The 15,520-nt window shown below is 41.2% G+C and overlaps 2 protein-coding genes across 3 annotated transcripts in view; one reads left to right on the top strand and one right to left on the bottom strand.

The window, feature by feature from the left end:
- The window catches only part of jph1a (junctophilin 1a), a 33,837-nt gene extending 27,699 nt beyond the window's left edge, over positions 1 to 6,138 (bottom strand). Inside the window, exons 1-3 of the mRNA XM_022195036.2 lie at positions 6,005 to 6,138; positions 5,347 to 5,847; positions 2,051 to 2,819 (exon numbers count right to left, since the gene is read on the bottom strand). Coding sequence (XP_022050728.1) covers positions 2,051 to 2,819; positions 5,347 to 5,725 — 1,148 coding nt within the window. The 5' untranslated portion in view covers positions 5,726 to 5,847; positions 6,005 to 6,138. The remainder of the gene's footprint in view (positions 1 to 2,050; positions 2,820 to 5,346; positions 5,848 to 6,004) is intronic.
- A 1,527-nt stretch (positions 6,139 to 7,665) lies between these two features.
- Positions 7,666 to 14,402, top strand: gdap1 (ganglioside induced differentiation associated protein 1). Of its 2 annotated transcripts, XM_022195037.2 has the most exons (6): positions 7,667 to 7,861; positions 9,108 to 9,297; positions 9,858 to 10,031; positions 10,531 to 10,625; positions 12,812 to 12,926; positions 13,079 to 14,402. In XM_022195037.2, exons 1-6 carry the CDS (start codon positions 7,703 to 7,705, stop codon positions 13,429 to 13,431), a joined length of 1,086 nt encoding a protein of 361 aa, XP_022050729.1. In that variant the 5' UTR covers positions 7,667 to 7,702; the 3' UTR covers positions 13,432 to 14,402. The 2 variants fall into 2 exon arrangements, with proteins under 2 accessions (XP_051796399.1, XP_022050729.1); XM_051940439.1 differs by lacking the exon at positions 9,108 to 9,297 and having other exon boundaries at positions 7,666 to 7,861.
- Positions 14,403 to 15,520: the final 1,118 nt, after the last annotated feature.

The raw sequence follows: 15,520 nt of genomic DNA, 5'->3' as shown, positions 1-15,520 counted from the left end.
ATTCACTGTATCTCGCATTTTTAATATTGAGCATTTTATTTCATTGGTTAAACTGCAGAGTAATCATTTAGTCCACAAAATGTTGCAATGTTCACTCCCTGTACAAGTTGCCAAGACAAAGTGGCAATTTAATATTGCTTAGATGGATTCATAACCACACTAGTGTTGTCGTTCTGAACGTGGAAAACCAGCTCCTTGGCCCAAACTGAAATGTCTCCACACCTACTAGATTAAAGATGCAAGAAGCAAAATTGTGGAAAAGGTCAAGAAAATAAAGACAGAATTTGAAAATGCAACCCTTCTCCTACAGCCCCCCCTCTATCTACATGAAGCTCCTCCCACCAGATGAGCATGGACATACGCACATGCTTCAAAAGTGTAAAAGTAGTCAAGGCACAAATCAACATCCATTGACACTTTCATACAGGAGTAGAAGCCCACTCTGCTGAGCGGAAATTCCACGTTTAACCCATTCGGTTGCCACCTCCTACACCGGATGTGGACTTTTTATATTATTTATAGTTATACTCTCTCTGCTGTTCTATTCTCAAAAGACCTTTGGTTGTTTTTAAAGCATGAAAGCAGAACCAAGAGGAGGTCCACAAGTCTGTTTTCCTCTCAGACCAATTGAATTACAATATGTTGAAAGGTCATTGTGGGATTTTTGTCTGATGACACCAAAAAATGTAATCTTATTATATTATAATTCATCTGTAACTCCCATAAAAGCTTGTGTTGACATTTTGAAAGAATCTTACTGGTTTTAGTGGTCCACTAATATTTCCCCATGAATCCCCATTATTCTTTAGTGAAATGTCCCCGTGATGATTGATGGATTGCTGAGGAATCTGGCATCAATATTATAGGTGCACAGAGGTCAAAACATTTACTTGAAAACATTTGCAGGATGGATTGGCACCAAATTTTGTACAGACTCCTATTTTTCATATGAATCATAATAACTGTGACATCTTTGGCTTTTAGTGAAATGTCATCACTACTATTGGATGGATTCCCATGAAATCTGATACAGACTTATGTTCATTCCTGGAAATGACGTTCCCATCAGCCTCGGCAATACTTTGTGTTTACCACTATTTAGAGAATGTTGGCATTTTAAGCGCTAAAGTTTAGAACATAGCAAAACAAGAATCTGGAGATTTTTGTGGCTGCGAGTAGTTGAATGAAAGACTAATTAAACTGATAAGCTTATGCAGTAAGATAAAAGTCAAATTATGGTGTAATAGGTTTGTCTTAATTACCTGATTGACAGACTGATAGTTACAGAACTATGCAGTGAATGTCTCACACGTCTGTGCTTTGGAGTTTTATAAATACTTGATGATTGGTTTTCATACATGCAAATTCATATGTATATCTTTTCAGAGAGTGGGGGGAAAAAGTCAAAATATGCACGATTGCAAAGAGACCTTTTCACAGCTTGTACACATCCACTTAGTCTCCAGTCTAATAATTCCCTGATGCACTGAAACCAGAGGATGCCAAAGCGATGCTGCGCACACTGAACTGTGTCCCAGTAGGGGGGAGGCTTTAAATGAAAAGGTCACATCTCATCCACCTGTTAAAGAGCAGATGCCACATCAGAGCATTTCTTGGCAGGAGGAGCAGGTATCGTTATTGGGCACACGAGACGCACTTGGCGTAGGTGCAGGTATGGCTATACAACTCACGCACATGAACTCACAGTCCCACAAATCTCGTACAACACACACATAAGATGCCTGACCCCGCTCCCTGGGAATGAAGAACATGGGCAGAGAATAGAAGCAGAACCTTTTCCAGTAATGATCACACCGGCTACACAAAAGCCTTGACTGTTGATGATGTATGAAGGTCGGAGCCGTTGTCATGAGGCTCCTCTTATAAAGTACCGAACCTTCAACCAGAACAGGAGATATTTGTCAACCAGGCCCCTGCTGTGACTCTCCAGTAGTGAAAATAAACGCCTGAAGGTACTCCCCGTGTCGTTTTTTTGTATTTACAGTATGCACCCACATGCACATACAGGAGCATGAATGAACACACGTACCTGGAAGCTGCTATTTCCACTTTACTCCTTGCGATTGCTGCAGCCCTCTGAGCCCCCTCCACAGCCCGATCCACCTTCTCTTTGGTTTTGGGGTTTTTAAGAGGAATCAACTGCTTTCGTATTCCACGCACCAGCACGTTATTTTTGTACTTCCCTTCTTCTTTGGTGCCATCTGGGAAAACTGTGCACCCGTAACCATGGCGCTTGTTGTTAAGCCACTCTCCTTCATATTTCATCCCGTTGGATCTCTCAGACACACCAAATCCATTGCGCTTGTCATTCTTCCACTCGCCCATGTAGGTCTCAGTTGTGGTGGCGTCCACATGGTCCTCCAGAGGTAGGTCCTCGTCTTGCAGCTCGCCATCGCCGATGGATATGGTAGAGTTGGCGTCGCTGGAACTGATGCGGCTCATGGTGGCATCACTTCTTGCAGAGCTGCGCTTGCTAGAGATTGATGTCCGAGAGTCAGACTTGCGCAATTGTCGGAGGCTGCCAAAGAGCGAACCCCGCCGGAACAGGCCCTTCTTCTTGCCGGTGACAACCTCGCTGTCTGAGTGGAAGTTGAGGACGAAGCCGCCGCGACTGCCTGTAGGCGTGTCTGCTGGGGAGGAGAGGTCCTGGAGCACGGTGCCGTTGCTCTGCTCGGAGCGAAGGGAGGCCAGAGATGTACGAAGTGGAGAGCGGATGACAGTGGCCATGCCGTAGGGTACACTCTGACGCACGCCATAGCCGTGTCGCATCCCACCCATCCACTGGCCTTGATAGGTACCTGAGGAACAGGTAGACATGCAGCAGTGAGTTGCAATAGTCCTAATTACTGCATACATCCAACTCTATAAAGCAAATCTTTTACAATATGACTCCTTAATTAAAGTACTTGTGATTTCTTATTACAAGTTGCAGATGTCAGTCAGCTTCGAGCACTTGGTTGGCTTCATTTGAAAATTGTTTAGGCCTGAGAAGGTGAAAGTCTGGGTTTATGTTGTACATTGAGGGGAACTGTGAACTATGTGAAACTGTGCAAGGCAGTTTTTGTTCTAATGCAAATAAAATGTATAATTCATAATACATCGGCATATGGCATACTGCTAGATGGCTGCACTCACAGGTACACAGGATTCACCGTGAGCTTGGCAGAGCAGCTTTTTCCCATAATGCACCTTGGTCATGGAACAACTTCCAAAAAGCTCAGTGATTTTGTCTCGAATCAATTCAAAAACTTGATCAAGGAAAATGTAATCCATGTGTGTAGCTGCATTTCTTGATCTGTTTTTTTTCTTTTTCCTTCTTTTGTTTGAACCTGTTTCAATATTTCTTATGTATATAAGTATATCTGAATTGTCTTAATTGTTTATATATATAAATAAATACATATACATACAGTATTAGCTGCAAGACACACACTGAGGTGGTCTCACAGTGATGATGCTGGCGGACGCTGGAATAGCTGCCTGCCTCACTAAATCTAAATTAAAAAGGCATAAAAACCTGGATGTTATCTATCGAGGGTGGTTTCCACGAACTAAACGAAAAATTAAGTGCCCCTTTACATGGTGGAGTCCTGAATGGGAGTGCTTGCATCAACACTGATAATAATGTTTGATTATATGCATATCGGAAAAGCTTATCTTGTTTTGCAACAGCTTTTAAGTCACAGATAACATTTTCCACAATGGGTTTGGACTTTTCACACTCTGTTGTACACCTTGCATTTCACTGGCCAAACATTCTCTCTAGCAGCACTAAGTTGTAACAACACTGCATAGGGGAACAGAGATGAGGCTTGCGGTAGGGGTGCAGAGTATGTCCGCTAATAAAATGTTTTCTCTCCTTCCACTCAGATCTGGGACTGTGAGCATAGCTAACTCAATCACAGAGATTTGATTAAGGTACTGATACTGAGGATCACTTGGGATGAATGTGAATCACTTAGCTAGGAGCCTATTTTCAGGCGGCCACTAACTCCCCCACTGACAGTAGGCGCATTCACCACCATCCGTTTGTCTCTGACGACAGGGAATTGCTATGAGTCACATAATGAGAAGAATGCTTCATTAATCCCATTTGGTGCTGCTGAGCCCAATAAGCATGTGCTGGCCTACTGTAGCTTCTTCAAAGCATAATATCACAATCCAGATTCTGATCATAAGAATGGCTTGTTAATCCACTGCTCCAGTCGAACTTATCAATACAATGAAATAAGCCATAACGGTCGGACAGAAAATGATATACTAGCCAGGGCACAAATCGAGATGGATAAACAGTGTGAGATTAACAGGCTGGCTCTGCACTGCAGTTCAATTTGGTGACCCTGCAGATCAAGTTATCAGGATGTTGCAGGGTCAGACAGCCAGATGTTCTGTAGATCCTCTAGGATCAGCTGATTTCCCAAGCCCAGCAATCTGTAACCATCATATGTGAAGCATTTATTCTGCACCATGAGGCTTCTGTTAGCAGAGATGACGCGCACAAATCACTCAGACTTTGATGTTTTATAACAAGGAAGGACTGTGTGTAATACACGGCAGGCTTTACTGAGGCGCTGGCAAGCACTTGTTTTTTTAGGCTGCCTGGGATCTGGTCTCACTGAGCACACGCAGGTCTTTAAATATACACAATCTGCAAACACACCAACAATTAGTGAGATCAAGGCTCTGGGAGGGGTCTCACTGACCTCTCACTTTCAGCAAGTCCAGGAGAGTTTCCTGTGTGTGACTTAACATAGCTGAATGAGAAAATGATGGCTCAATTTGTGTGTATTTTCGGCTCTGTATTAAGTTGTGGAAGCTGAAAATGTACTTGTTTCCACTTCTGCTTTGGAAGTCCTGACACTTGCAGGACGACTTAACTGCAACCAAACAGAGCACTTTCTAGCGTATTACAGTTAAATTTCATTTAAAACGGTAGCAAGCACACCCTAAATGTAATGACTTGCTTGGATTTCCTTCTCCAGGAGGAGTCACTCTGCTCCCACTGTCAGATGAGGAGCAACCGGTAGTTGCCAAATGAGGTGCACCTCAAAATAATAAAAGGAAGCATTACATAGCGTCCAAAAAGTTGGATAAAAAAGTCAGTTTTAGGGGGTAAGTGATGATGCGCTTGACCACGATACGCAGTGCGCAATCTCAGCTTTAACTCAGCTCTTATCAGATGGAGATGTATTACCATCAGCCACCCTCAGTTTGAGCATCCTACACACAGCAGCTACATAACACATCACCAGATACAGGCGTTAAAGCAACACACACGTTTAAAAAGAAAGCACTGTGCCATATTCAAACAATCTGGACTCTCACCTCCATCGCCATAGGTTTCGATTCCATATCCATCCTGCAGCCCGTTGCTCCAGGTGCCGTCGTATCTAGCAGGTGTGTTGTGGCTCTGCCGGATGCCGTATCGACCCTTAAAACCATGACTCCACTCTCCTCGGTAGATCCACTTTCCTTTATTCTCCACTCCGAGCCCATGCCGCTTCCCCTGGGACCAGTAGCCCTTGTAGGTATTCCCGCTGGGCCAGGTGTACACCCCTACTATCTCAAAACCGTGCGACCAGGACCCGGCGTACTCTCCTTGGCCCTTGGGTCCGGTGCAGATGCCGTGTCCGTGGGCTTTGCCATCCTCCCACCCCCCGCAATAAGTGCCACCGTCGTCGAAGTCAAACCTTCCGCCCGTCATTCAGATATAGGCTGGAAATAAAGCAGATCGTGCGCTGCTGCAGACTCAGGCGTCTCCAGGACCGAGGCTGGGGGATCCAGGACCGGTGGTGTGATGAAAGGATGAGCCAACCAAGATGATAACTAGAGGAGAGAAAAGAGAGAGAGAGAGAGAGAGAGAGAGAGGGAGAGAAAAACGGGAGAGTGAGGAGAGTGGACTGGCACTTCCAGACACCGACGTGTAATACAAAAGGCATGCGTAATGGTAAGTGTAAAGGTATGAATGGTGGGCGTCATTTACCGGAGGCGCACGCCGGGTTCTCCGCTGTGTGTTGCTCGTCTCCCCCCTCTCACCCACTGATCACAGAGGGAGAGAGAGGTATCGAGACCCTGCTGAAGAAAGGCACTGGGCCAATCGCAACGTCACGCCACAGGGACCTCCCACTCTCTCTCCTCTCTTGTCTCCCCCCTCAGCGCCTGAACCCCGCCAACATAAGGCGCTTCTATGTGTGCCAAACTTCTACATTTGAAAGACGCGCCCTGCTACATAAATTTAATCCAAATATTGACCCATAATATTACATTTATCTGTGATTATCAGTATTTTGCCAACCGTTCCGCCCATATTACATAATAAAGATATTCTATGGCCTATTTTCTGAGATGTTATGTATTAAGACACCGTTTTAGAGAGAAAACAGTCCTCTTTCTAAAAGGCTATACAAATTTCTGTTGTACAAAACTACTGTACCTTATTGTTTGACTGTGTACTCCTGGACCAATATTTCACAAATTACTTTTATATTCAACATTAATTCGTAATTAAAGCTATTCCTGGCAGCAGAAGGGAAGTATTTCAGCTTACAGAACCACACTGGCCTTGAAACTACCACATAAAATAACAAAATGTTCATTAGGTTCATATTCATTTGTACCCGGAATAAATTAAAAAAAATCTTCAGTTAAATTGTTTTTTAAAGTGGAAGAATTTGTATCATGCTACACGACAGTATGACCTTTTCATATGAATAGTTTTTCTATCGGACCTGTCAATCAAACTTGAGACCACCAGTGGCCTAAATGTTGAAGAAATGGCTAACAGCGACCTCTGCTGTACAAATACATGCATTGCTGCGAAATACTACAAAACATAGTAGTGAAGTGTGATTTAAATAATGGACCTTAGGTTAAAACATTTACTTTGTAGTACTAATATGAAAGTACTGGAGGTTCAAGCAAAAACAACGACGAAGCAAAAGAATAAGAAGAAAAAGAAGGAGGAGGAGCAGAAGATGAAGCATAAGCAGAAGAAAGACAAGAAGAAGAAGATTAGGAGAAGAAGAAGAAGCAAGATAAGAAGGAGAAGAATGAGGAGAAGATGAACAGGAAGAAGAAGGAAGAGAAGCTGAAGCAGAAGATGAAGCGGAAGAACAAGGAGGGGGAAGATATGCAGAAGAAGATGGAGAAGAAGGAGAAGGAGAAGAGGAATGAGAAGAAGCAGAAGAACAAGAGGAAGGAAGAGGATACGCAGAAGGACGAGGAGAGGAAGCAGAAGATGAAGTAGAAGAACAAGAATAAGGAGGAGGAGAAGCCAAAGAACAAGAAGGAGGAGGAGAAGCAGATGCAGCAGAAGAGAAAAGACAAGAAGAAGCAGAAGTAACAGAAGAACAAGGAGGAGGAGAGGAAGCAGCAGAAGATGATGCAGAAGAAGGAGGAGAAGAAAAAGCAAAAGAAGCAGAAGAAACAGAAGAGCATTTTTAAATTGTGCCACTTGTACAAAACACAAATAACAGCTTATAACAGTCAGTCAGACTATTGGACTTAAGCTATATGCGAAAGTAAATGTTTTTCTTCGCCGATGTATAAATTCAAACCAAAAATCAAATCCAAATCAAAATGTACCATTTTACGTTCAACTCCGAGCCAGCAGGGGGAGTAAGTCGTCGGCCGAGCTGTGGTGCGCTGTCCTCACTTGTCCCCTAAAATACTAACAGATAAAATGGCGTCCGAAAACAGCTCTGAGTGCCAGGAAGAAAAAGCAGCTCTTATAGAGACGAACTCGGCACAAGACGAACAAGAAGAATGTGGCACGGTGGCAAAACAGCACGAATCCAAATTAACTCTGTACCACTGGACGCAGTCCTTCAACTCCCAGAAGGTGAGGAAGTGTGGTGAGGTTTCAGCACCGCGGCTCGGTGGACAGCTCCCTTCAGCTTTAATTACAAAGCTGTAAAATGGCTCTTTCTCCTGAACAACTTTTCAGCCTCATACCACCCATTTGTTCTCTGTTTTCATTGGTAAAACTGATGTTTAAGTCACTAATACCTAACACGGATTTGCTGATAGATGGCCTACCTTTAAACACTAGCAGTGTTTGCTTGGCTATGCTAATGTTTCAGCTTCATGTTTCACTGCACAGATCTGAGTTGAAATCCTTCCGATGCTACAATGCTTGTCAGCAGATAAAGGAGCTCTTCATGTCCTTGTTATTACATGTCATTGGCATTCATTCAATCCCACTAACCTTTCAAAGTGCATTGTATTTCAAAAATGCCCCTCCTAGGCAGTTTATTTGTTGTGTTGTTTAATTAAAACCAGCACTACAAATAATATTTTGTTAAAAAACACAACAGTCCATTGTCCAATGAGGAAAAGAGAAAAGGAAAGCAAACTCTCTGATTAAGAGATTAACATAGATTAGATAGATTATACTTGAGTTTATATTATTGTATTTCTAGTGTAGGGATAGCTAGAGCTTAAGCGATTGATCAATTAATCAATTAGTTGTAAATTTATTTCATACTTTGATAATAAAATAATCTGTAAATATGCAAGAAAAAGGGCAAAAAAAATCACTTAAGATTTCTTTCAAAATGAAATATTTTTGATTTGTGGACAAAGCAAGACGCCTGAGGATGTCATTTTGTGTTTTGGGAAATACCATGTGTCCTTTAAAATCCCAAGAATCTGCATTTAATAGCAGAGAAGACAACAAGAATGTTTCAGAATGGGAGAATGGAGAACAAAGTCTCTAGTAAAGAGATGAAAATAGACAGTTTACTGAGATTATGGTGCACTTGATATTATTTTTCTTAGAGTTAAATAGCAAGAGCTGTAACAATTATACAATTAATCAATATGTCTGAGTAATTATGTAAGAAAAGAGAAACTATTTAAACCAGCTTTCCAGAATTCTGTTATCCACCATGAGAATAAACTGAATATATAAAGCAATACACATTTAGTTGTTATTTTGGGCTTTGGGAAACAGACCTTCCTGGCAATTTATACCAAAAAACAAAGCAACTACTCATGAAAATAACTAGCAGCTTATTTGGCGATGACAATAGTCTTTAGTTGCAGCTGTAATGTAAGGCAGTGCACTCACAGCTGTTGTTTTTTAGGTACGCCTGGCCATAGCAGAGAAAGGTTTGCACTGTGTGGAGTATGACGTCAGTCTACCACTCAGTGAGCACAATGAGCCATGGTTCATGCGTCTGAATCCAACTGGTGAGGTGCCTGTCCTAGTCCACGATGACAATGTTATCTGTGACCCCACACAGATTATGGACTACCTGGAGCAGAACTTCAATGGTGAGATGTAATGAAGTGAAAGTGGCTGTCAGTCTTTAAGCCCCAAGTTGTCCTTTACAGCAGTGTAAATAAATTGTAGCACATCTGGAGATCAGCTAATTTGAACTGATTTATCTAATTTTTTTTTATAGGACCGTTTACTTGAGTGCATTTTTGTTTCTTGTTTGGTGTATTTTTGTTGTACATCTGTTTATTTGATTTGATTTTTGTTTTTCTCTTGGTTTGCACTGAATTTATAGTAGCTATGTTCTAAGAGTCTGCAACCAGTCTACAAAAAAGGAGGGAAGTTCTGGTAAGCATGGAGATGTTTGAGTGTGTTTCAAAACACCCTGTTGAAATCTTATCTAAAAATATAGCTTGTGTTCATTTGATCTCCCCAACCCATTAGTGGAGTTTAGAATCATTTGTTTTAACTACACTCTGTTTTCTGTGGTAGAATTCCCTTTTATCTGCATTTTTAGTTTTATTTGTGGTGTAAAAAAAAACAAACCAACTATGGAGGTAGCAAAGCAGCAAATCAGACCATTGTTTTTTCTTTTTCATGACTTGTGTAACTGCAGAGGGCACCCCCAAGCTGGTCCCTGAAGAAGGCAGTACGTACTATCTGAGAGTGCAGCACTACAGAGAGCTGTTGGACTCGCTACAGATGGACGCCTACACCCACGGCTGCATCCTCCACCCTGAGATCACTGTGGACTCCCACATACCAGCATACGCTGCCACATGCATACGAAGTAAGACATTCTGAGATGCACAGCAGTGTAAGTTTCAGTTCTAGCAGCAGCATGCTGTAAGCAACAGTTTCCACTCAGCTGCTCCTTGTATTGAATGTCATGGAGGCTGTGCAGATTTTTCTGTGGTGAACTGATACTGTTGCCTATCTTAAATTCTTTCCTACCTTCTTAAATTTTGTATTTGAAATCGAGCAAAGGGAAAACATGAAAAGTTATTTTAAAGGCTGGAACTTTGAGAGGCAAGGTGGCTCGTATTTGTAAATTGATTGACTTATTTGATTATTGTCAGTGTAGTTTATACTTTGTGAATATGATGCTGTTTAGAAGAGGAAAGAAAAGATTACCTGATAAGATGGAGTTTGCGCACACAATTTAACACAGAGGCTGATATCATCACTGACTTTTTCTGTATGAAACTGATTTCATAGTAAAAATTTGTTATACTAACATCTGCTGCGCACCTCATGGCTGACATGCTCCTGTGTTTTTTTTGTCACAGCACAGATTGGAAACACACAGACTGAGCTGAAGAAACTGGCAGAGCAGAACCCAGAGCTTAAAGATGCTTATGTAGCAAAACAGAGGCGCTTGAAAGTAAGTTTTTACTGAGTGTCAAATGAGCAAAACTGCCGTTGGTGTTTTTTAAAATGTGCATTTTATACAATGGATTATATACTCCAAAACTAGCGGTACACTTCTACAGACATGGCCACATTAACTACATTCTGGTTTTGTAATCTCTGGGCTTTAGGCACGTCACTGTTGTGAGATACAAACTATGCTAAAAATAAGTTTATTCACTCATTCAGTGCTCACTAGGACACTCAATAGTTTGCTCAGTAGCAGTAAATCAACATGACAGTAATTTTTGCATCTAGTTTATTAGTAAAGGTGGCATTAATATTATACACACCATTTTGTTTTATGATGAACTTTTGTGAGGCCACTATCTAGTGAATGAATGTAAACATTTAGAACACAGGCATTTAAACAGAGTGGCAGCTGGCACATGTACTGCATGTAAATGGGGAGTGACTTTTTGACACTAATGTGCCAAAGTACTGAAGCTGGCAAGCCAGTGAGATCCTTTAGCAATGGCCAGCCGTCAGTTAGTGGGAGACCCCAAATGCAGACACTGAGGAGGAGGGGATCAGGGACTTGGTGGAGTTTTATTTACAATCAGAGAAAATCACAGGGAATACTACATACAAAAACAGAAACCAAACTAACCAGGGCTGTGACATGGGAAGGGTAATGGGTGAGCTATGAACAAAAGTCTAGGCTAACTTATAGCAACTGAACACTGAATTCCAAAATGCAAAATTCAGGAGAATGGCCAAGGAAGACAAAACATACAAGTAAATAATCACAAATACACAAAGCAGTGAAATGACTGGGAAAAGATCTGCTATAACGGGGTACAGAGAACTACTAGGAACAATGCTAAAAAGAAGTTCCTACGATTGAATGAGTTTGTAACAGCAAATGAAACTGATAAGACAAACTTATCCGACAAATCAGGACTGGGAAAAGGGCTGACAGGAATCATCTGGAAAGGAGGTCAGGAGGCGTATGGAAGGAGAAATCCAGTGGGAAGCTGAAGAAAGCAGGTGATCCTGGTGACTTGTTCACAACAAGGAAATCCACTAGGGAAGTAACAGAAACAGGCAGCAAAAGAGCCGGGGGGGACAACACAGGGAATCAGTCAGAAAATGCACAAAAGCTGAGAGTGAGCTCTGAGGCAGGGTTTTATAGGGAGTGGAGAGCTGATTGCAGACAGGTGAGAGCACAGGTTTCTTGATTTGCTGCTGATCAGACAGCTGCTCAGTCAACCACACACACTGAGGGCCTAAGGGGCAGGAAGAGGAGCCAGCATGAGTGAAATTGAATTAATTTAACTGAATTCACCATTATTACTTTTTACAAACCAGCATATCGTAAAATCAGCTTTGTTATTTCACTGCATGAGTAACTAAATCCAATCATGATGAAAAACAAAAACACAGACAATCTAACTACTAACCAGCTGGGCAGCCACTGGAAGAATTAGCAGGAAATACTTTGGGTTTGGTGTCTGTATTACATTTAATGATTTCAATTCAAGCTCTTAATTATACTAATTTGTGAATTTTAATGCATCAAATTGTAATGAATGTTTTGTTTGATTGATTAATTACCTTAATTTTTCTATAGATTATTCTGGTCTTATGAAATGTACTCACAGTTTTACTATATGCTTTTAATGTATTGTGTTATTGTAAACTTTGAACTTTATGTTTTATCATTTGACATGTTTTGTTTGTTTTTAGGATGACTATTTTACATCTGTCCAGGACTACGGATGAAAAATAGCCTTTTGGCTAATTCTGGTGCACTGACAGAAATGTTCATTAATGTACACTGTCCCTGTCAACTAAATAAATAAATGAAATGAATGTAGTACCATAAATAGTAAAACAAACAAAACATTAACTCCAGTTTAATAACAGTCTGCAAATATCAAATAAAGGGTTTTCTTGTTTAACAGAGCACAGCTGAAGGTGTAGATTTTATTTTTAGATTTGCACTTTTTGTTTATTTTTTCAGTTTTATGAAAATGTTTAGTGTTTTGTTGGGCTAAAATAATTGGCCTAAAAAGACATAAAACAAAGGCATACAACCATTCTGTGTTCTGACAGTAAATCTGAAAATATTACACCCTTTACTGACAGTTCTCCTTTTGCAATGAGTAATAGAATTAAATGTGCGCTAGGTACTCATCTGTGCAAATGTTTCTGCAGTCCAAGTTGTTTGACCACGACAATATGAAGTACCTGAAGAAGCTTCTGGATGAACTGGAAAGCGTCATGGACCAGGTGGAGACAGAGCTACAGAGGAGGGTGGAGGAAACACCAGGTACCCAAAACAGCATGTCTACTACTACTACTATTACCTTATATATGACAAAAGGAATAATGTGGAAATGGCCACTCGTTATCATCAATATTTTTCTGAATTTGGGCTTTTCTGCTATTCTTACATTATTGTTTATCCTCGTCCGCACGTAGAAGAAGGCAGGCCGTCCTGGCTGTGCGGTGACTTCTTCAGCATGGCCGACGTCTCTCTGGCAGTCACCCTACATCGCCTGAAGTTCCTCGGCTTGTCCCGTCGCTTCTGGGGCAACGGTAACCGTGTCAACGTGGAAACATACTACGAGCGCGTGGTGGAGCGCCCGGCCTTCAGGAGAGTGCTGGGCCACGTCAACAACATCCTGATCTCTGCTGTCCTTCCTGTTGCATTTCGTGTGGCCAGAAAGAATGCACCGGTTATTGTCGGTACCACTCTGTTGATAAGCATCCTGGGAGGAGCTACATATCTCGCTTTTCTCTATATGAAGAAGAGACTGACTGCTTTTAGCTGAGGGAGACTGAGGTGGTTTGGGACTGTAGTGGGGTGAAGCGACTTTAAATCACTGGAAAATAAATGACATAGAGATGACCAATTGTTAATCATTGCTAGTATTGTTTTCCGTGTTGCTGGTTGCACAAAATGCACTTTTAGCCATCCTGAGTTTGTGATTGCTGCATTATACACCAAAGCATTTGCTTGGAGGAACATAATGGTGTTTTTGCATGTTTTGCCTTGATCCAGATCTGGTGAGCTAGCATCTGAACAACACTAAATTCACAAGCAGGGTGTGGGAGGAGGTATGACAGGTATGCCGACACATGTGCATGCAAACATGGGTGGTCTGAAATAGACCATGGGAATATGATTGCAAAAGGTTGATCTAGTCGTGTAAATGGGAAGATTGTTTTTACAGTACAGCTGCACATGAATGCACCATTCCTCTTTGGCAATCCTCAAAATATTGGAATTCTGTTCATGTAATCATACATAAATAAACACGGGAAACAGACTGTACTGAAAGTAATTGAAACCATAGAAGAATGGGTGACCATATGTATAAATCCCACATAAAATAAATAGTTGACATATGGCAAAGGGATTTACATGTGCAAAAACACCAATATGGTCTCTAGCGACATCTTTTTGTGTACTTGAAGAGTCTTATATATGTTGCCTAATGTGTGTTTTCATTTGTCCTTTTATTGACATCAAAATTTGCATGTTAGGAAATTAAAAACAAGTACACTCAAAGCCCATAGTCTGCTTTCTGTGACCAAATTTGCCAATATTGAACATGATCAGCACTGCAGTTAAAACCGTAGTCTACATTTAACAAAAACAAACTCGTCAATAAAAGAAAATTTATGTTTTTCTGTATAACCAACGGTCCAATGTATGATAGATTCACTAGGCAACATCTACTTTACATATACAGACCATTATTTCCAACATCTGTCTGAAATTAAACTGCTCTCAAACAAGCTCCTTTGTTTCCTGTCTTTCAAATATAATGTAGAATGGCATTAAAAATCCGCCAGCTCATTTATTAAGCTATCATGTATCGTGCGTGTTTTAAACGAGACTCAGTTGGAAAACAGCTTGAAAGCACTCACATTTCCTAGAGTCTGGATGCAAGTCAACATCTACAGTAATCTGTTGTTCCAGTCGGAACCTTCCAGGCCAACACTGACATTTAACATACACTCAGCTTTGATTTAAACTCCTCCTCACGTGAGCTCAGCCTCACATTAAACAGAGTCATGCAGGACCTTTCAACAAAGTCTGGCCTTTGTGTTCAGTGTCCAAGGAGCTGGGTAGTGTAGCTGTCAAAGAAATGCCTCACACGTGTTAAAGCCACATGTGAGTTGAGATGTCAAAAGACCATAAGCTCATACCAGTGTGTTAGCTCTGGAAAATCATACCTTTGCAAATGGCAACCAAAATGACATCATTTTTTTGCTTAAGAGTTGTGTCGCACAGGTGCCAGTTTGAGTGACAAGGGCCAAAGTCATAAATACAGTTTAAATGCATACATTCTGCTGTACTGTAGGAAAGTTAGTGAACTACATTTTCAGTACTAAATTAATTAGACTGTATCTAAGAGCAATAATTACTGTTTTATCAAGGAAAAATTTTAAACATGACCTGTTCCTGCAATAAAATTAAAGGTTTAAAACACATTATTGTGCACAGCTACACTACCCATTCTGTCTTTTCCACATTAAAAGTGCCTATATTTGTTTCCACTAGAGGGCAGTGTTTCCTTAAGCAACACTCCTCTCTGTGAGAGCGATGGGAACTTTCACCCCAAAATTCACAGGGAAGTGGAGCACACTCAGTCAACTTCTTTACTTTCCAAATGACTTGTATTTTCATAAAACTACATGCAGAGTAGTATAGATGCCATGCAGCGCAGTGATTTGGATAAATTAATTTTTGTAAGCGCTGCCATATGTTGGAGCGATGTTTGCGGCCAACAGTGATTCAGCCAGCTGACGAAATAAACCTCTTGTTGAAGCTGGATGTGATCACATATTGTTCGGATGATTGGCCCTGACATCCTGCTATTCAGTTGTTTAAAATCCAGCAGGTGGTTCAGA

This window comes from Acanthochromis polyacanthus, chromosome 20 (genome assembly GCF_021347895.1).
Source record: "Acanthochromis polyacanthus isolate Apoly-LR-REF ecotype Palm Island chromosome 20, KAUST_Apoly_ChrSc, whole genome shotgun sequence".
Lineage (NCBI taxonomy): Eukaryota > Metazoa > Chordata > Actinopteri > Pomacentridae > Acanthochromis > Acanthochromis polyacanthus.
The sequence above is the reverse complement of the archived record's forward strand: the minus strand, read 5'-3'. Positions and strand labels throughout refer to the sequence as shown.

Bases quoted from the DNA above. Each gene is read 5' to 3' on its own strand.
- gdap1 (XM_022195037.2), top strand. From the start codon at position 7,703: ATGGCGTCCGAAAACAGCTCTGAGTGCCAGGAAGAAAAAGCAGCTCTT. The intron at 7,862-9,107 runs GTGAGGAAGTGT...GTTGTTTTTTAG, and splicing joins AGTCCTTCAACTCCCAGAAG to GTACGCCTGGCCATAGCAGA. The intron at 9,298-9,857 runs GTGAGATGTAAT...GTGTAACTGCAG, and splicing joins CCTGGAGCAGAACTTCAATG to AGGGCACCCCCAAGCTGGTC.